Below are 21,220 nucleotides of genomic sequence, written 5' to 3'. Positions count from 1 at the left end.
ACCTTTATAATTGTTTGAAAAATTTGTTAAATATTGATCTATAAAGAAACTTGATCATTAAGTATATATAAAAATCAGTAATTGTGAAATACATGCTTTTTTAAAGATCTGAAATATGAACAACTAAATTTTCTGATTTTTTTTTTTTTGTGTTGTAAAGAATTAAATCTGTTTGATCTATTGCTTCCATGTAAAGAAGCATATAAATATTCTCTTCATGTGCTTGCAGGTGTCAGTCAGTGACTCTTGCTATCCTTTTACATATATCTGACTTCAAAAAACTGCGTGTTATTGCATAGTAAATTCAATTTTCAGGAAAAAGAAACTCCTTATAATTTATCTTTTGTGTGTATTTTAGGGAAGTTGGGAGAAGCGAATTCTGAAAAGTCTGAACAGCATGTGCACAGAACTCAATATCCCACTAGCACAGAAGGTAATGTATTGTTAATTTTCTGTTTTCAAACTGACATTTTCTTTGAAATTAAGCCTCATCTTGCACACTTGTAATGTAATTTCCATTTTAGACATGGTTATCAAGAGCTGCAGGTTCAGTATCTAAATAATTTTGGTGCAGAATAATTTTCAGAGATGGTGACAGTGAATGTGTCAGCTCAGCTTGGGAGAATATGAATGCTCTAGGTAGATTTTCCTCTTTGCTGTTGCAGTAGTTATCCTCTTGAGGGAGCAGCATTTTGGAAAGCTAATTACTGTGTTCATTGCTCATAACAGTATTTTGTGTGAAGACTCAACTGTGTAACTAACTAATCGACACAAATGTGCTTTGTGTGCACAGAAGGTGGTAGTTGAACTGGTGCATAAGGAGAGAGAGATACTGGTACATTGCTGATTTTGTTTATCATTCATTCTGGTCTGGTTTTTTTTTTGTTGTTGTTGTTTGGTTGATTTTTCTTAAATTAATATAGAGGCTTTAATTTTAAAGATCATGGAATTAGGGAGTAACTTTAGCATGTTTTGTTCATTTCCCTGTTTGACCTCTGTGATAGGTGTCAGAAACCTCTATGGTTCATGAGCTAAAGGATGCTGCTGTATTTGGTTTTCATGGCTACCAGGGACAGGAATTTGATAAGAGTCCAACAGCTCTATGCAATGGGCAGTAAATCTTCAGGAACACAAAATTGAGTACTAAATATCCTAAATTCATTACTAAACACCTGAAACTGTTTAATGGGCTTCTTTCCTTCCAGGAACTGAACTTGGCCTTTCCCAGTGTGTAATGTACCTTCAGGCTAGGGGTAATTTGTTAGCAAATAAGTTTGTATTGCTATTTTGTAAAACATTGCATTAATGTATAGTTGAAATGAATGTGTATTTGAAATAAGCATGTTTTTGTTCATTCTGTTAAAAAAAAGAAGAAGCACTTTTTTGTGTATTTCAGAGGCCTGCAAATGAACAAAAAGAATTGCTTAATAAATGGAATGAAATGGGAACTGATGAGCCAGGTAAAGTCAACTAAATTTACATGCATTAAACTTTTGTACATAGAAAGGAAGGATGCACATCTTACTTACCAGTCAAAGGTTAATCTAATCTCTTCAAGGCAAATTGATTTCGATCTTTCATTGGTAATGTGTCATTATGCATATATAAATACTTATTTCCTTATTTTGTTTCAAGTTATTGTACTAACATTGAATCATTCCATATTCCAGTGCTCTAGAGATTTATTCAACTAGAAGACAGCTCCTCTTAATGTAAACTCAGGCTGACAGAAAATGTTCAGAACTGTGGATAATTGAGCTCAGATTTTTTTTGACAAAAGATAAAAATAACTCTTGGACAGAATAATCAGTGATATTATACTTGGGGAAAGCAAGGCTAACTCTCATGCTAGTTCATAGCCAACTTCCTTAAAAAGGATTTTGCAGAGGTGCTGGTTTGTATCACACTACCTCCTCTGGTGGCAAACACTTTTCATGGATTTTTTAGTACTGCTCACAGTTTTCATTTGACAGCAATGTGTGTAATTCAATAATTTTAAGCTGTTGAAAAATACCCTGCTTTTGAAAATCATATCTTTCCCAAGTCTAAGAGTGATTCAGTCTAAAGACTTATGAGGATTAAGTAAAAGCTTCCTGTGACTACTGTTCTCTTCATAGAATCATAGAATGGTTTGGTCTGGAAGAGACCTTGAAGAGCACCCTCCTCTTCATTTATCTGAGGTTTAAAAAATGAGGCAATTATCAGTAGCATAATCATGATAGAATATGTGGTAGTTGTTGCCATGATATATGTGATGATGTTATTTTGATGTAATCTGTTATTTAAATTGCTAGATTGTGTTATAAATATGGCACATGTGTTTTTGATCTTTTGGTTTTAACATAGTGTCATTGAAATCTTACTTCAGATCTAAGTCTTTTCCGGCCTGTTTATGCACCTAAAGATTTTCTTGAGGTAAGCCTTTGTGAAACAATACTCAGCCATTGGCTTGTATCCATTATAGTCTTTTATATTGAGTGGGAAAAATAATTGCTAAATGTATTTCATACTAGTTGTTATTTATAGCAAGTGAAATTTGGCATGGTTTTTATGAATCCATGTTTGGTTTACAAAACAAAACGCTATTGCCCCTTTTTTATTTTTTAACTGCAGTTTTAAATTGAACCTGTGATAAACTTCTCTAAAGTATAGTTTGGGCCCAACGTTTTTTGCTTGGAGAGTTATTCTCAAGTGATTTTGTAAACCATTTTACATTTTCAATTCCAATATATTAAGCTCATAAATCACAATATGTGAAACTAATAGACTGTTTGATAGTAGATTGTAGACTTGTATGCAGTTGCAATTGTAGGTCATCTAGGTTGTACAAAATCAAACATGAAACAGGACTGTGTAGAATTTCAGGGCTTTTGTATGTAATCAAACTGGACCATTAAAAAATTGGTGACTGCAGAATCTTTAAAGCCTTAAATGTCAGTATTATTCAATGTTTTCTATGACTCAAGCACAGAACATCACAGTAAAACAGTACTTATTGCATATCACTCCTTCTGTACAGTTAATCAAAATAATGTTGAAAATGTTTTATTTATTTTGTTTTCCTCATTGTACTAACAGCTGTGGTGTGTTTTTAATCTGGGATCTGTAAATAAATCTGGGGTTTTTTTAGCATTTTTCAGTAACCCTCATGATCACTCTCTTTTTCTTTTATGCCATTTTCTTTCCAGAGCTTGCAGTTTCTTTAAATTAACAAGTCTGACTGTGAGATTATATGGTATTAGAATACTTACAAGAGTGAGAACTGTAGAGGTACAATATTATGAGAGAATTTCATAGGAGCTGGAAATTCGTGTTAGAAAGAATCTTTGCAGTTCAACATCAAATCAAAATCTATACCTTGGAATAACAGTATGTAAGAGACTGTAAATTCCTTTATAGATCGCAGTTACTTACCATGAGATGATTCCTTGTAATTTAAATTATAGTTGCTTTAGGTTTTCAATTATGTAATTTCTTTTTCTTAGATGAAAGAAGATATTTTGAGATATTATTATTTGGTAAAGTATTATTTTAGTTATGTAGCACTTTTATTGGAAGTTCTGTCAGATTGCCTGTGTAAGAAGATGGATAAAAATTATTTCAGAGAAAAGTAATGCTGAAAAATATCCTGGATACTGTGGCCATCACAAATATGTAGTTGGTATAGTTTAAATGAGGAAGTAAATTTCACTCAAGACATGTAGCCAGCACTTAATTGTGTATATTAAAAATTATTTCTGCTTTTTTATTGAGCTGACTTTTCAAAGTAGACTATTAAAAGTTAAATAGTAGACTATTAAAAGTTAAATAACCTTAAAATTTTCAATACTTTTTGGTTTTGAAAATGTTGAGATATAATTTGATAATTTATATATGTATATATATATATATATATAAGTTGTGGGAAATGATTTTATGCTGAATGTACTGTTTGTAATGCTGATGTTGAGAAGAGTTCTGAATGTAAGCAAGAAATGACAGAGCTACAATTTTTAAGGTATTGATGAATCTTCGAAACCCAAATTATGAAAATGGAGAGCAGCCTAGTTTCAGAAATCATCTGGGACTAATTCAGGTTCCCTTGAAAGTTAAAGATATTCCAGAATTGGTAAGTATATTTTTTTTCTTATAAGAGGTTTCTGTAAGAGTTTTTTCCTTTCTTATGAAAATTATTCTAACTAATAAAAATGAATGTTAGTATTATCATAAATTTTTCCTTTTGAAAGTGAAAATCAATCTAAATGTGTAGTTAAAATACAGAGCACAAAGAAGTTCTATTAAAAATATTTTTCATGAAAAATAAAACATAAAGAGTAAAATTTCTGCTAGTAGAGAAGTTTTCATTTTATGCCACACAGGTTTAATTTGTGCCCAAAATACACTTTTGTACATGTTATTCACTTAGTCATTTTTCTTCTGTACAAGAAACTTCAGATTTGTAGCACATCTCAGTTCTGCAGATTCTGTTCAAGATCAGTAGCCTGACAATGAGTTAGCTTCTGACTTTCTTCTCAATATAGTTTTAAATCCCTTTATTGTCAGGTTGTAAATGAAAAGAAGTGTTTGAGTACTAGTGTATTATATGGGAGAGTTTTTCTAAATGCTTCACTGATGAGGCTCTTGCAGATTATATGCTAGTAGAAAAACCTTCACCTGGGTTGGAAAAGAGATGGGAATTAGAGATCCTTAACCTGATCTTTCATTCACCACTTCACTACATCCAGATGTAGCTCGTAATTTGACATGCAAACTGGGGCTTATAACTAAAACTAGATTAAGAATTGATGTGAGATTCTATTTCAAATGTATGCATTTAGAAGAACTTAATTTGGTTCAGAAAATATTCACATTAAGCCTTTCAGAAGAAATCTCAAGTGATTTGGAGAATTGAACATATTAATTATTTTGTTATGGTTCTGTTCCTTTTCAGAAAGAAGATTTTAGTGAACTGGGCTTAAATATAGGACAGCTAGGTATTGATGATTCAGCACAAGTGCCTCCTGGTAAGCTAATGCCATGCTCCAGTCATTCAAACAGAACACTAATGAGTAGAATCCTTAAAAATTATAAAAAAAAAGTGTGTTTTTCCTGTAGTAAACTATAAATATTTGCTCTGTAAGTATGATTGTTTTCATAGTAAAATATAGCTAGTAATAAAAAACATTGCTTATATGAAGAGTCAGATTTGGAGAAGTTTCTTCAGGATTTAGAGAAGCACATTGCCTGTTTCCAGAAATACAGAAATTATCAGTAAATGTTTATCCAGCTAAAAGATAGGTGTATTTGTATATATATGCAGATATACATACAAACATTTAAAATAACTGTTGTCAAAATATTAGAGGACATATCCATATATTAATATTCAGTAACTTAAATAGTGTATAATCTCTGTTGGTTTTCCATGTATGAATCTATTGCTGTAGGAAGAGGTTTTAAGATGGCCCTTCTGCCTAAAAATGGAAATCACTATAGTATCACAAGATTTTCTTTTTAAATGGAAACTTGCCTGGTTGAAAATCATGTGATGTAGTGCTGCTTTGCTATTTGTGTTTCTGAAACACAAAATTAGTTTTTGAAAAAGGACTTTGACTCTCTAGTGCAGGTTAACTTTTAGTGATGTTAGCAGTAAATAGCAACTGAATGTAATGATGTGTGTTAAAAATACGAAACACATTATCAGCTGGGGTGTCTTTTTCATTTATTTTTTGCCATGCTTTTCTGTGGTTTTGTTTTCTAGAGTTCTTTGAAAATGAACATGTACGTGTTGGGCAGAAAGGTATGGATCTATTTTTATCTCTAATAAACTTTGAGTAGTTAAGAATGCATTTAGTAAATTTGTATTTGCATGTACCTCTTAGAATTTTAAGAACTTAGACTAGCACAAAGCACTATCAGTAATACCATTGTAATTTAGATAGACAGTCACTAATGCTGTTATCATTTAGACAGGGACAGAAATGCAAACATTTGCAGTCTACCTGTAGCTACCAGATACAAAGCTCCACAGGTATTTCAATTAAAACAAAATAGGAAGCACATAGACATCTTTTTGGTGGCAACTTAACCTATTCCACTACTGAATTTCAGTTTAAAATCAAAATTCTGTGGAGTCCCTTCTCTGCCTACAAAGATCTCATTATTGTAATGGGATCTATGCTTTGTGTCAGAATAGCCTTTTTAATAATCAGTTGCAATTGCAGAATATTGCTGTATTAGCAATTAGTATTGCTATTCCATACTAGCCACTATGGAATATTCACTTACTTGTCTCTTTATACTGCTTTTTCTGAAAAGTTCCAGGATTGTTTTTGTTAGTTAAGAAATTGCCAACAAAAGGAAGGGGAAGTTAAAAGAAATAATATTTTAATAGTTTAAGTTTGCTTATAGAAAAAGCATACAAGGAATGGTTGAAATACACCAATATTTACTCATTACTGTCTCTTCTAATTCCTGCTGAACATTAGCACCAAAGGAAAAAATTGGCAGGATACTGCCAATTCCCAAAAGTGCTTCATCATCATTTTTTTGTTGCAGTAACAAAACAATGATATTTCTCTCTTTCTGTCTTTCTTTCTTCCTTCTTTCGTTGTAATCTTTCTGTCCTGCACTGTCAATTTTCTAATCCAAGAGCAACTCATTAGGTACTTTCCACCTCTCTGTTCTTTTCCCATTCTTCCAAATAAATGATATTTTCTAGACTTCTTGAGCCATTCATTCAACTCCACATTGTCATTCATGTTTGTCATATATATATATATATATATATATATATATATATATATATATATATATATATGTACTGAGCAGCTCTATTCTAGATAATACCTTAGCTTTTGCTATATTCAAAGACTATAAATTTTGTAAATATGTAAGTGCCTTGACCAAAAACTGAAATCCCTGTTCATTCAGTGGGAGTCCTGCTGCATGTTCTAACAGGTCTTAGTTATGACTTTGTTTGCCACTGTGGTATTGATTTTGCTTTTATATTAGAAGTATTGCCAAGTCTGAGGATTTTATATTATGGTGTTTAGTAAAACCCATCTTTGTATATACCAAAACAACTTAATATTTTCTATGTCAGTAAGAAAAATAAGGTAAATACCCATGGACGCCAAGATGAATCACAGTATTTCTGAAGTTCTGTGGGGAATGTTGGAATGGGTTTTTTTTTCCCTCTTAATGCAGGAACAAAGGATCATAGAAGTGTCTGTGTTAGAGCTCTGCAAGTTAAACAAATATTTGGCAAGCTGGTCTATTCAGTATTTAAGCAAAGATACTTCAGTATCTAAGCAAAAAGAGAAGGAAAGAAAAATCAATTAGATAGATATTTAATTCCAAACCTCATCCTTCTAAGTCATATCAGAGCAGATACTTCTAAGTCATATCAGAGCAGATATTGTGAATATCAAATTCAATGAGATATAGAAAAGCAAGCTGTTCCATAGACACTTCAGAAAAATTAGAGGAAATGGATTTGGAAACTTCCAAGTAGCAGTCGAACACCTATGTAATGTCTAGATAATAACACAAAAATTTCTCCCAACTCTCTCTTTTGTGAAAGACATTTTGGGTATCAGGGTAAAGTTAATCACACACCCTTGGTGAGGAACACTTTTACCAGATTACAATAGCTGAAGATGTGTGTCTTTCAAGTTTATAGATTTAAGCAGGGAATGAGATAATCTGTCCTATACCTATCTGGTATATACAGTACTGTATTCAGCATGAGGCCCTTGTGACAGAGGGCCTAAAGCTTCACAACTGTGACCCAAATAAGCAAACCTGTCAGCAGTAGAGTATTTGTTTTATGTCAAGATGAAGGCAAACCGACATCTTTTGAGGTCTTTATCCTCTAGAGTAAATACACCAATAATGAGAGAACATGACAGTACACTCTGGAATGGAAAATTCTGCCTCAGTTATCTGTGAAGATGCTCATATAGTTAACATGGAAAGAAGGAAGACAAAAAAAGCCAGAATGAGTGGCAATCTCCTATTTGAACTGAGATAACAATCATAGTTAAACCAGGAGTATTTTGTGGCTATAAATGGCTGCTTGTTCTGCATGATGACAGCTTAGTAGCTGCAACTAGCCTTGATATAGTCATGTGTACATACTAAATGCTATTTTATCACAAAGCTTAGTGCAGCCTTGCTGATTAGTACCAATTGCCTTGTTTCCCAAGGAATTACTTTAAAATTGCCTTGTGGAATTTTCAGTATTTTCCTATTAGGTAATGCTTACAGCAGGGTAAGCCAGTTTTTAAAGTTAAAAATTAAGGTATTTGATAGAAGTCTTACACTGCAGCAACTCTTTACCTGCTTTGTTTATTGCAGTTTTAGCAGAGCAAGATAGTGCTGCAGCTCAGCAGTATGTTCGTCAGGGATGTCCAACAGCACTCCGAGCTGATTTGTGGGCTCTCATTCTTAACGTTTCTAATCAGCCAGAGGTAAGTAGTGAAGGGAGAGTAAAATGTGAAGACAAGGTGAGAACACAAAAGTGTAAGCAGATATCTTCTAGTGATGTGTTTTGCAAAATAGAAATGTTCTACAGCGTTGTTACAGAAACTGATAAACATTCTCTGATTTAAAAAGCTCTGTGCTGTGGTGAAATTTTTGCCACTCTTCCTAATTTTTAATAGATATGTGAGCAAAATACTGTAGAATGTGACTGACTCCTGAGATTTTCCTATATGATGCTGATTTTTTTAGAAGGGACAAGAAAAAATACCTGTGAAGAAGAATCAGCTGCTCATATCTTTGCTAAGTTTTATAAAAAGATGTGTTATATCTTTTTCCTGGTTGTTTGACCCTGTTGTCATATGGATTTACATATCTTAAAAATTACTTTATGTATTATGGCATATACTCTGCATAGGTACAATCAAAAAGACTTAGAGAGGAGATGTGGGTTGTTTCTATGTTCTCTTGTACTGCAACAGTTTTTCATTGTACCTTATATTTGATGCAAGTCCTCAACAATGAAATTTTTTGCCATATCTGAAGCCATGCCACAGTTATTATATTTAATATACCATAAAAAGTTAAATCCGTCTTTAAGGTCTTTGCATAACTGGGGAAACTTTGATGTGAGGCTTTTATATGTACATAATAATTTACCTTGTGATAATTTTTTACATGCTTCGCAAATTATACTTGTCAGCTATAGATGAAAAAGAAAATAAACTGTTTCAAACACACATTATTCTGAGACTTGAGTGCAGTAGAAATTTTCATTTAAAAGACATTCTGCCAGAGCCTTGAGACTGAACTGAGTAGATTGCGTGCAAGGAATTAGTGGTGAGACAATACTTTGTGATGATACTGAAGGAACTCTAGAAAGATGAGGACAAGTGGCTAGAAAATGATAATGAATACAATGACACAAAATGGTTAGGGCAGATAAAGTGATGCAGACTGGGAAATTAGTCTACTATTTTGAGATTGTTGAAATAAAGGATTGAAAAACAGTGAAATACAAAATGCACCCTCAGTCCCCATAGAAAATAGAGGTTATCAAGTTGGGACAAGATACACTATGTTGAAGAAAATAATTTAAGCTGTGAGGTAAGTGCATGTAAATGTTTTTCTTCTTGCAAAACTGAAACTGTTCTAGTGTAACAGCTGTCATAATCTTCTGTCTTCTTTTCCAAGACTATTTTTGCATAGTATTTTTTATCCTGGGTTCTAAGTTAGAGTTGTTTTGTGGACTTTGAGTACATGCATTTAAAAGATCAGTTTTCTGAATGAGACCTAGCAGAGTGCCCATGGATCAGGTAGAACAGCACGTGGATTAACACAGCTCTAAGATGAATAGCCGTGGTTCAGTTTAAGCAGTGCATTAACTAATGTTTCTTACACAGAAGTAAGCTGTGACTACTGCCAAAATGCTACCCTGAGATGTTCTTCTTGCATAGAAGGAATACATGGCTTTCTTTTTTGTGAAATATAGCAAAGCAGTTTCCGTATACATGTAGCTGTTTTATGATCTGCTGAATTTCATATAGACTTTATAGATTTATCTAACACTTCTTTTCTCTACGTCTTGTGAATAGTTTCTCTGCTGGAGTTGAGTTGTCTGCAGATGTTCCTTGCTGTAATATTTCTGATTTGCAATTTAGGTTCTATTACATTTATAGTTGTATGAATCTCTAAATAACATGAACTGTGAATTTCCTTTCTTTGATGTGAAACATTATGAGGGCTTGGTATGGGCAGCACTGTGTGTGCTAGCATCCAATATTGTTGTTAGGACAATTTTATTCAGTAAAGTTCAGCCTCTGTATAAAGCTAATATACAGCCAAGCAAGGAATGATACTAACAATCTAGCATTGTAATAATAAAAATGATAAACTGTGAGCTCAGTATGCAGGATTATTTAGAAATGTATAAACACATTGCCTGACAATGAATTGTTTCTCAGTTTTCATTTGTAATGGTACACTTTAGAGGAAGTGTTAAAAGAGCCTTTTTAAGGTTGCAAAGACAAACATTTGAAGGTGAACAGTGTCACAGTTAATACTGTCTGTGTAAACAGTCCAATTTGCTATAGATATATTTTAATCATATGGACTTGAATCACAGAATCACAGTTATTTCCTGTGGGATGTCTGTCTCATTGCACAAAATGGATGGCATACACTTACTGAGAATCTGTTTAATTTTTTTTTCCTTCTATTCATAGTGTTAGAGAATTGTTTAGTCTCTGCAGGCTATTGAAACAGTGCTTAGGAAAGAAGTTTGTTCATTATCTGATAGGCTTTTTCTTCCCCCTCCAAGTTTTTTGAGTTAATAGGTGGAAAACCTTATTTCTGAAAATTCCAGCATGGAAAAATCAGTAATGGTTTACTTTTCTATAGGTATTACTGAATGTAGTTTCCAAGGTTTAAAAACTTAATAAATAGGTGAGGTGGCAAGTTCATAATGGGACATTATGTGTATCTGCCTTATCAGAAGAGTTTCTGAGATTAGGATCAGTAGCCAAAGATCCCTATTGAACCATTCAAACATCAGAAAACTCAGTTACAGTAACAGACTGTCGTCATCTTTGGCTGCGGAAGGCTGTAGTTTATAAGCAGGTTTCACAGATCTCTGGTAAAAGGAGAATAAGCTTTGGGCCTTCTTCAAGAATTCACTGGGAGGGTCTTCCTTTAACTCTTTTGTCTGTTTTCTCTTTATGTAATCTGATTAGGTATTAGTTTTGTCCTTGTTAGATTGAGAGACAAGTGCAATAGTGCAATCACATGGCAAGGGTGACTAAAAATGGGTCATGACCTGCCAACAGTTCATCAGTGAGAGTGTAGCTCTAGTACCAGCGATTTCATGACAGGACACAGGTGGACTGTGCTGCACAGAGGTTGCTGAGTAATCCAAACCTTTATTTCAGAGAAGGTGAATATCCAGATTCTGTTTAAAGTAGCTTTGCCGGGTTCTGCTGAAAGATATTGTTCTCTCTTGCCCATGAGCTCCCTTATGCTCTCAAGTGGATACAGTATGAATGTTTTGGGATGTGGCTCTGTAAGGTCAAGAAGACTGCTCACTGCAGTCCTGAAGTGTACTTAATTTCAGTTTGGAAAGATAAGTATATTTGGAGGTATGGTATTTTTATACCACCTATAATTTTCAGAAAACCTGCAGTCTATATAAAAATGAAACATATTTTTGAGGGAGAAAAAGTTTACAAATCAATGTTACATGAAAATTCAACAGACAAAGAAGAAATGTTGAATCAGATGAAAATGGTAAGATTTTTGTTTTAAAATTGAAAAAATTCTAAATAACATAAGAAATGTAACACATTTTTGGACACAAACCATGATAGATGCTTCATAAATATGCAGCGCTTTTTTTTAGTTGAACACATGCTTTTTTTTTAAATTGCTGAAAATTATTTTTTTTACTTTAAATATAAATTCAGACAGATAATGGTAATATTCTTACTTTTAGGACATCTTGTATTATGAACAGCTTAAGTCGAATGTGATTCAACACAACCTTTTAGTGGACAGCCTGATTTACAAAGTAAGTAATTCACTAAACAGTGAGTGATTTATGTGCTTATCACACTTGTATCTTGTTGTTTTTTTTTTTTTTACAAAGAAAATACTAGATGGTTTGGTTTTGAGGAGTGTAAAAATCATTAATGTGAATTTATTATTGTGAATTTATTCCTCCTGCCTGTGTTGTCTCTTGTGTAAGACATTTGAGTTGAACTCTTAAGTCATAAAGGAATATCTTCATTTGAATGAGTAACTGGGTTTCTGAGAAAGAACCAACAGGGTATGACTGCTTCCATTTCAAGTTTCAACTCTGAATACTAATCATCAAGTTAATAGAGCATTTTTTAATTTTACAATGTGGAGTCTAAGCTTAGCTATAGTTCTTTGAATGAAAGTGAAACAGTCTTCTATCATCATGTTAAGTTTAGCCTCCATGGGAGTCTGAAGGGAGGTCTTTTGGCTTCAAAGTCTTGTATTTTTTTATTACAGGATGTAAAGCTGACAGCAAGCAATGATGACTACTATTTTGTATTTGAGGATTATTTATATCAGGTATGTAACTATTTTTTTATTAGAAAACCTAGGAGTTACACTCCTGTGGGATTGTATCATCTTTGGAGAGAGAACTGCCTTTGTAAGGCAGAATACAGTGGGACAGATACATCTATTCACTGCATATACTTTCTCTTCCGAATAGCAATCTTGGACACACAGATTAAGCAGGGCAAGCTTCTAAAACTCCTGCTATGAAGGACCATACACAATGTCTTTCCAGTGCACTAAGCTGGAAAATACAAAGTCAGCCATATTTTTCCCCTTTCCAGCTTTGCAGTAAATAACCCCCAACAATTAAAAGTTGTGTACAGAAAAATTAGGTCATGAGAAGTATATTCAAGGTCTAATTAAAATACCTCCTTGCTTTACAGTGACCTATTGCAGTAAGCATATTGACATATTTTTAAATTAAAGACATTGATTCTGACTAAGGTAGTGACAGGTATGGCTACTTGTAGGATTGCTCCCGTCACACAACTGTTTCTAGGAATCAGGAATCCAGCTAATTTATAAAGAATTGTCTTTGTTGATGGCTATCAAATGCCCATAATTAGAAGGAGATTACATCTATAAATTTCCTAATGTATAGTTGATTGCAGTGTCAACAGAGGTGTCATGCAGCAAACTTAACATTTCCACAGTGCTTTTGATTTCATTAGTCATATCTGTTATGTTAGACTTGCTTAATTTTTTGGTTGAGAGCTATGTGAAACTAAATAATTTCTTCTTTGATGGGAATACATAAAACTGCTAGTAATTTAACTAGGCAAGAAACTGTCCTTAATGCTGCTTAATCCATATAGATATAAAAATATGCAGTACTGTTTAAGCATACTATTCAAATATGTCTGCTTATATTTCAGCATTTAAACATTAATAGTTAAAACTATAACCTCATGAAATGATGACATTTCATTTTAAAATAGACACAATATTAAGATCTGTATCTGAATTAGTTTCAGAATTAAAATTTCTTCTCAAGCCCCATCACCTACCCAGGTGCCTACTTCATGATAGGTATGAGGCCCTGAATCAAGAGGGTCAGCCAGATGACATAGAAGAAAATTGTCTGCCCAGTGAGCCTCCCAGTTACGCTTCATCTGTCAGATGGATCACCACAGCTAAAATGAAAAGAAAATCGGGGTAGTTGTAGTAGTTGCCTCTCTTCTGAGGGAGCAGAGGGCCCCCTATGTCGACCACACTCATCCCACAGGGAGGTCTGTTGCCTCCCTGGGGCCTGGGTACAGGATGTTACTGAGGGACTCCCTGGGCTGATTTTGCCCTCTGATTATTACCCGCTGCTTATACTCCAGGCTGGCAGGGATGAGATTGAAAAGAGGAGTGGCAGGGCAATTAAAAGGGACTTTAGGGCACTGGGTCAAGTGGTTGATGGGGCAGGAGCACAGGTAATGTTCTGCTCAGTCAGTCCCTTTGGTGGCCGAGAAAAATGATGAAAGGAGTAGGAGAGCTCACACTATCAACAAGTGGCTCAAGGGTTGGTGTCATTGGTAGAATTTTGGGTTCTTTGATTATGGGGTAACTTTTTTCAGTGCCTGGCCTGCTGGAGCTGGATGGGCTCCATCTCTCTGTTAAGGGCAGAAGGATTTTAGCTCATGAACTGGTGGAACTCATTGAGAGGGCTTTAAACTAGGTTTGGAGGGAGAAGGGGATGCAGCTGGGCTCTCTGGAAGCAGGCCCAAGGGAGGTAAGCCTGAGTTAGGGGTGAAATCAGTAGCCCAGCTGAGGTGCACGTACACTAATGCACACAGCATGCGTAACAAATAGGAAGATCTAGAAGCATGGTACGGTAGCAAAGCTATGATGTAGTTGCCATCATGGAAACGTGGTGGGACAGGTCACATAACTGGAGCACTGCACTGGATGGCTACAAGCTCTTCAGAAGAGACAGGAAAGGGAGAAGAGGTGGAGGGATGGCCCTTTATATTAGGGAGGCTTTTGATGCCACAGGTATTGAAACTAATGATGATGAAATTGAGTCCCTATGGGTAAGAATTAAGGGGAAGGCCAACAAGGCTGCAACCTACTGGGAGTCTGTTATCATCCACCCAACCAGGAAGAAGAGGTGGACAACTTATTCTCTAAGCAGCTGGAGAGTGTTTCAGGATCACCAGCCCTTGTTCTTGTAGGTGACTTTAACCTACCAGACATGTGCTGGGAACTTAATACAGCAGAAAAGAGGCAGTCCAGGAAGTTTTCAGAGGGTGTGGAGGACAGCTTTTTGTCTCAGTTGTGAGTGAGCGCACCAGGGGAGGGACTATGTTAGACCTGTTGTTTGCAAGTAGAGATGGGCTGGTGAGAGATGTGGTGGTTGGAGGTTGCTTGGGGCTGAGTGATCATGAAATTACAGAGTTCTCAATATTTGATGAAATTAGGAGGAACATCAATAAGACTCTTTCTTTGGACTTCCGGAGGGCAGACTCTGATGTATTTAGGAGACTTATTCAGAGAGTTCCTTGGGAAGCAGCCCTTAAAAACAAAGGAGTCCAGGAAAGGTGAGCATGCTTCAAAACAGACGTCTAGTTTTACTGCAGGGCTTTGAAGCAGAAAATATCTCAAACTTCTAATTATTTGTTGCTCTAGTTTTGATTGCTGTTTTGTGGTATTCCTCAGACGCTGTTCTAGAAAAAAGTTATCCATTTTCCTTGATAATTTCCTCTTCCAACCTAATTTGCAAATGCTTTACTGCCAAATTATTTTGTTCTATAGCCACTGGAAAAATTTTGTAGTATGAGTCACTGTGATATGGGATATTATTTATTGATTTAATATGATACATGGAATTAAATATTGGCTAAATAAGATAGGTAATAAAAATGTTAGTTTAAACCAGATACATTCATTCTGGGTTTATGGCTTTTTTTCATGACTAGTTACTGCCTCTTAAGTTTTCCAAGTCATTGAGCAGAGTGTGTCCCTAGTATGTTATGGAACAGATGAATTGTCCATCAAAATGAGAAAATCTGGGCTTAAATAATGATGTGGATATCTTGTTGCATTATTGGTACCTCTTCAGTAGCATACAACTATTTTCAGGAAAAACACTGTGAAATGGCATAATTTATTTCCTTTAATATCTTTGCTTTCTTTTCCCCAAAGTTTACTTATTTTTATTACTTCTTCATAATTGAAATAAAATACAGGTACTTTAATGAAGTAATTTCTTTTGGATAAAAGCTTTGTCTTAGGGGTTTTTTTTCTTTCCCTCAATGATTTTAATTCAGTGGTTTACTTTTCAGTTGGATTATAAATAGCCAATAATTTGGTTAATATTTCTGTACTTAAAAAGGGCTATTGTTTTCTTTAGCACTATCATTTTGTTAATGAGGAAAATAACACATGGATTAGTAGATTAGTAAATTCTTTATTTCAGGCCTGAAGTAATAGTTTAGTCTTACGTCTTGCAGAATGAATACGTGTAAAGAACATTGCCCAGAGTTTTTTGGGTGTAGTCATAACTTAGGTTTGAGCTAGAGTCTATCGCTTCTAAAGTTGCAGAGTCTTCATTTAAAGACTTCCAGATACTGGTACTGGACACTGTATTCCTAAAAAAGAGGGCCTCAGATGAAGGTTACATTCTTTCCCCTATGAGAGAACATAGTTTATGTCCTGTTCAGATTAGTTTCTCTTTTGTTCGCCTCAGTTAACATACACATAGAATTACATTTGCCTGTGCATTGTTATTGTCAGTGATATTTTGGCAGCTATGAACATGATTGTGTATTGCAGAAAAATAATATTTAGCTTAAACTGTTTGAGATAAAGAAAGTATTATTAATTTTTAAAAGATGTTTGTATTTGAGAAATAGTTTTGAGGTTCAAAAAAAAAAAGTCTCAAAATATCACCTGCTTTCCTTAAAAAAAAATTTAAAGCAATAATAGGTGTGTCATCTTGCTTGTTTTCTTTTAACAAATGCTGATACATGTAAGATCTTTGCACCAATTACTGGAAGGAAAAATCCATTCATTTTTTTTCACAATAAATTATGTAGTGAAACATTTCCTCCTTTTACACCTTGACTACAGTTAAAATAAACTCTTAAAATCTTCAAGAGCAGAGTGTCCTGGGTTCAGCTAGGGTAGAGTTTAATTCTTCTCAGTAGCTGTTACAATGCTGTGTTTTGGATTGGGAATGAGAATGGTTTTGATAACACAATGCTATTTTGGGGTATTGCTAAGTTGTGTTCATCCTAAGGACTTTTTCCTTGTCTCATGCTCTGCCAGTGATGAGGTACACAAAAGAAACTGGGAGGGAGCATAGACAGGACTGATTAAATGGGTATTCCAGACCACAGAACATCATGCCTGGTACTGGGGGGACTTACCCAGAATTGGTTGGCCGACCTGGGTTTGGGAAGGGTCTGGCATTAGTCTTTTATTATCATTATTATTATCATTTGCCATTATTTACTTACTAAACTGTTCTTATCTCAGCCTACAAGTTTTACTTTGATTCTCCTCCCCATTCCACCGGGGTGGAGAGGGAGAGGGAGGGTTGAGCCAGCGTCTGAGTGATACTTGGTTTCCAGCTGGGCTTAAACCCCAACCCTATCCCAGAGAGGGATTGATTCAGGTGTGCTAAAGTCAGCAATGAGTTGAAGTCTGCCTTATGTCTGCCCTCTCGTGTACATTCTTCATAGTGCAGCCTTTCAGTGCATGAAAACATGAAGATTTTTACGTACAGTACTAATTACTACAATATTTGCAACTCCAGATAGGATGAGATTCTTAATTGTGGGTTTTTTTCTGTGAATGCTTTTACTGCTTAATTTTATACTCAGTTGCTGTGAATACAGGTTTTTTTAATTTATGTAAACAATAAAACCCAAATACACTTTAGACTATACGATGCACATTTGTGATTTTAGGATACAAGGTGAGCATTATAATCTGTTTTTTGAAAGAGCTGAATTGCATGCAAACATTTTGTAAGGATCCTGGGAATGAAAGCAAATGTAAGTTCTTCCAGAACTGCACACATTCAAGAGCGTAAATGATTAGTTTGCTCATTCACTTAGTAGGACATCCCCAGGTTACAGTAACTGAGTTGAAAAACAGTCTAAAAAATGTAAAAGCAGCCAGATACACATACAGTCACTAATGTTGTGACGGAAGGGGATGAACACCTGCTGAGGGGGAAGAAGGAAGGTAAAAGAATGTGGATATAAAACTGATAACAAATGAACATGAATGTAAAATTATAGCAAGTTCAAAGTGAGCCTGGAAATTTGAGCAGGAAAACAAGCTAAGGTGGTGAAGAGTTTTCAACCTTATTGGCTCTCTTAAATAGCATCTAATAGGTGCTAATTAAGACATTAAATTTGTTTGACATTGCTTTGATCCGGTTAATCAGCTGACTTTCTTTTCTGCAGGTGTTGCTGTGTTTTTCCCGAGATACATCTGTACTGGAGCACTTTAGTTACAGTAGTGCCACCCCACCCAAATCATATATACAAGGTAAAAAGAGTTGTGTTTAAAAAGATGATGCAGATTTTTGTTGACTGATGCACTAATACAATATGTGAATTTGCTTTGTGTTCATTACACCTAGCAGACTACCCTTTAAAGAATGTTAATAAAAATATATCCAGCTGACTTCTGCATAGATTCTGACAGTTTAGAAGCTGATCACAGATTGCAATGTTGCTCTTTTACTCCACTTTCCTATGTATAGTTCTGCAGTGCTTTACCAGGAGAAATGAAACACAACTATGAAAATATGGTAAAATCATGACAATGCCTGTCTTCATCAGAGATAGACATTTAAGTAGACAATATTGACCTCTGCAACTCCAATAAATTTAGCAACTGGAAGTAGTTATAGAATCTTTGTCTTTGCAAAGCTGTGAGTTTTGCAAATATTTGTAGACAGGAGCAAAACATGTTGCTAAAGATCTGTGGGCTCTGTTCAAACGTGTGGGAGAGTAGAGCTTTACCAAGCATACTTAGAACTGATTTTTTTTAAAAAGCATGGCATCTTCCAGAGTATTAGCTTATTTTTGGATGTTATTTGATTTGAGGTCTCATTATTTTTCTTGACAATCTTTAGATTTCTTGATTCAGTCTGCTTGCCTTCTCTGCCAGTTTCTCATGCCATTCTTCTGGATGTTTCCATGTGTCTTAGAAGCTCACCTGCTTTGATTTTACCGAGAGGTTCCTAATTTTGCCTTCCTTCTTGAGTCATTCAGTAATCCAATCACTTTTTTTTCCCATGCACCTTCATCTTCTACATTCCCATTGATTTCCTTGGTCCTGGTGCCTGTGTATTTAGCCAAATATGATCCCTAAGTACTTTTTTTGCACAGGACCTCTGCTGAGAGTTTTCATCTTGCTGCCTCTTATGTCGCTATAAGTAATGTTTGTTTCCTAATTTTTTAATTCCTTTTTTGTTGCTTTTTTTACTGTCTTGTACTGAATGATGGAGTTTACCTACTCCCTGAAATAAGCAAAGGGCTCACTGAGAGCAAAACAGCAGTGGGATCCCAGGTCTCACTTCAGACACAGAGCCGTGGCTGCCCAGAAACACAGCAATGGAGAACATCCTGCGTATTCCCAGGCAAATCCTGGGGAATTATGTTGCTGATACCTAAATCTGTGCAGTGCAAATCCGAAAGGCTTGTGTGTCCTATTTTTAGCTGATTTTCCAAGAGATGTGCTTTATGCTAAAAATACTCATCCTCCCAGATTATAATTCCTGGCTGCGCGACAAGCAAACTGCTGAAAGAAAAAGGAGAAAATAATTTTTAGTTTAATGAAACAACTCATTTGTATAATTGGAAAACACTGGATTTTGTTTTCATAGGGTAGTAAGCAGCAATTTCGCAGGTTAATTTTTGTTTCAGGAAACTATCAAGGTCCAGATTCCGTTGAAGCTGACAAAAGTTCCATGTGCTAAATTCTATTGTTAAGAGTAAATAGAGTACACAGAATATTCTATAAATTTTCATGTAATAAATTAAATTTTTAGTTGAATGTTCTCATTTTAGAACTAAAATAATTGCAAGTTTTAATTACTTGTAATTATATTTAATAGCACTTCTATTTTTCTAAATAAGTTGTTAAATTTTATTAATAGATTTTGGATTATTAATTTCTATCATTAAAATATGGTTTGATAATAGAATGTGTTCATTTTGCAGGAAAGATAAAGAAGTTATACTATCAGTGTATATGATTAGTGGTTTTCTTGACTTAACTCTTTTGTATCCAGCGGATTACTTAAATATTTGTTTGTTTTATCAGAACATCCATCTTCCTCTGTTGCAGACCTAATGCTGCCTTGAATATTTTTTATCTGTATTTTATTTTGTATCTGTTTGAAGGCCTTTCCTGTCCCTAGGTCAGTCTGCCCTTATTCCCTCCTAGAGCTTCACTGTCTTACAGGTCTGCAGCAAACACCTTTAGAGCTCCTAAGACACACCCAGATAGACTCTAAATGGAACGGCATTGCTGAAATTTTCCTCCTCTTTTTTTGTTGTTTGTCATTCTTCTTTATTGGTGCTGCGTTTCAGTTTTATATCTGACATTGTACCTGTCCCATTACATTTCTTGCCACATTTAAGACAATGTCATATGGTCAATAATGTAATTAGTTATGAGTTTTGTAATTGTAACTTAAAACCCACTTTTTAATTTAAATTGTTTAAATCTTTATACCTTTTTACAGCTTAATGACATTTTCTTTGTGGTTTGATGGTTTACAGGAAAACTCGGAATGGAAGAATATGCTGTTTACTATCCTCCAAATGGTATGAATTATACTCTTGCCTCCTCTAGTGGTAGTTTGGAAAGATTTTTTTTCTCAAATACATGATATTTTCTTTTTCTATTGCAAGTTATGTTTTGCTATTACTGTGTGAAATTAATTAATTTAAAGGAATAAGCTGGATGGAAGCTACTCCAAACCCACATTCAGCCTGGTGTTAGTGATTACAAATGGAATTTGTCTTTGTGTGTGGGAAGGAGAAGGAAAACAACTTGTGATACTGCAGCTTGTATTCAGTCTTGTATCAGCACTTAGTGGATTTGAATGATAAATGCTGAAACTGGCTGACCTCCCAGCTTTTCAGTACTTAACAAACCACACCCTAAAGTCTCCTTTCAAAATGTGTGTTGACACAACAGATCTATGTAATTTTAATATCGTTGCTGTTGTTAAAACTTCAGTTATTAAAATTGGTTTTTTCAGCTCTTACCTTGACCATTTAAATCCTTTATTGAATCCTTTTGAATCCTCCATTTGTATTTCAAGCTCTTTCCTCTTGCTTTCAAGGCTGTACATCACCAATCTTAAATCTGTGTCTCTGGCCTTGTCTTTTATATCTTCTGTATTTCAGTGTAGTCACTTGCAGATCATAGTTTTGTTTCACTTCTTTCTATGTTTGCCTCTGCAATTCTTGCAGCTTTGTAGCCACGAAGCGTTGTTCTTACGATCTTTTGCCAAAGCAGCCACCTCTTGCCAGTCTTATATAAAATGGGATCTAAGAATGGGAGCTAAGATCAGCTGGGAAGGAGGAGCAAGCTGTCATGCTACAGCTGCCAAGTACTGTGGATGTTCTATCTGAGTACTACATGAATTACTAGAGGTCTTGGCCTCCTTTTTTTCCTACTCCATTCTTGTCAGTGCATGACATTTATGGGTTGT

General features: G+C 34.8%; 1 protein-coding gene and 1 long non-coding RNA gene across 3 annotated transcripts in view; one reads left to right on the top strand and one right to left on the bottom strand.

Moving 5' to 3' along the window:
- The window catches only part of TBC1D19 (TBC1 domain family member 19), a 46,524-nt gene that overhangs the window by 18,085 nt on the left and 7,219 nt on the right, over window positions 1–21,220 (top strand). For both annotated transcript variants that reach the window (XM_059845044.1, XM_059845045.1), the window contains 11 exons: window positions 359–433; window positions 1,397–1,460; window positions 2,369–2,415; window positions 3,998–4,108; window positions 4,931–5,003; window positions 5,741–5,779; window positions 8,341–8,453; window positions 11,951–12,025; window positions 12,493–12,555; window positions 17,949–18,033; window positions 20,280–20,324. In XM_059845044.1, the coding sequence (XP_059701027.1) occupies window positions 359–433; window positions 1,397–1,460; window positions 2,369–2,415; window positions 3,998–4,108; window positions 4,931–5,003; window positions 5,741–5,779; window positions 8,341–8,453; window positions 11,951–12,025; window positions 12,493–12,555; window positions 17,949–18,033; window positions 20,280–20,324 (790 nt within the window). The remainder of the gene's footprint in view (window positions 1–358; window positions 434–1,396; window positions 1,461–2,368; window positions 2,416–3,997; window positions 4,109–4,930; window positions 5,004–5,740; window positions 5,780–8,340; window positions 8,454–11,950; window positions 12,026–12,492; window positions 12,556–17,948; window positions 18,034–20,279; window positions 20,325–21,220) is intronic.
- LOC132326605 (uncharacterized) lies at window positions 17,421–21,085 on the bottom strand. The gene is made up of 2 exons (XR_009486276.1): window positions 20,772–21,085; window positions 17,421–19,293 (listed from the first exon to the last, which is right to left on the bottom strand). It is a non-coding gene; the product is annotated as an uncharacterized LOC132326605 (long non-coding RNA).

This window comes from Haemorhous mexicanus, chromosome 4 (genome assembly GCF_027477595.1).
Source record: "Haemorhous mexicanus isolate bHaeMex1 chromosome 4, bHaeMex1.pri, whole genome shotgun sequence".
Lineage (NCBI taxonomy): Eukaryota > Metazoa > Chordata > Aves > Passeriformes > Fringillidae > Haemorhous > Haemorhous mexicanus.
This window is presented reverse-complemented; position numbering and strand designations above follow the sequence as displayed.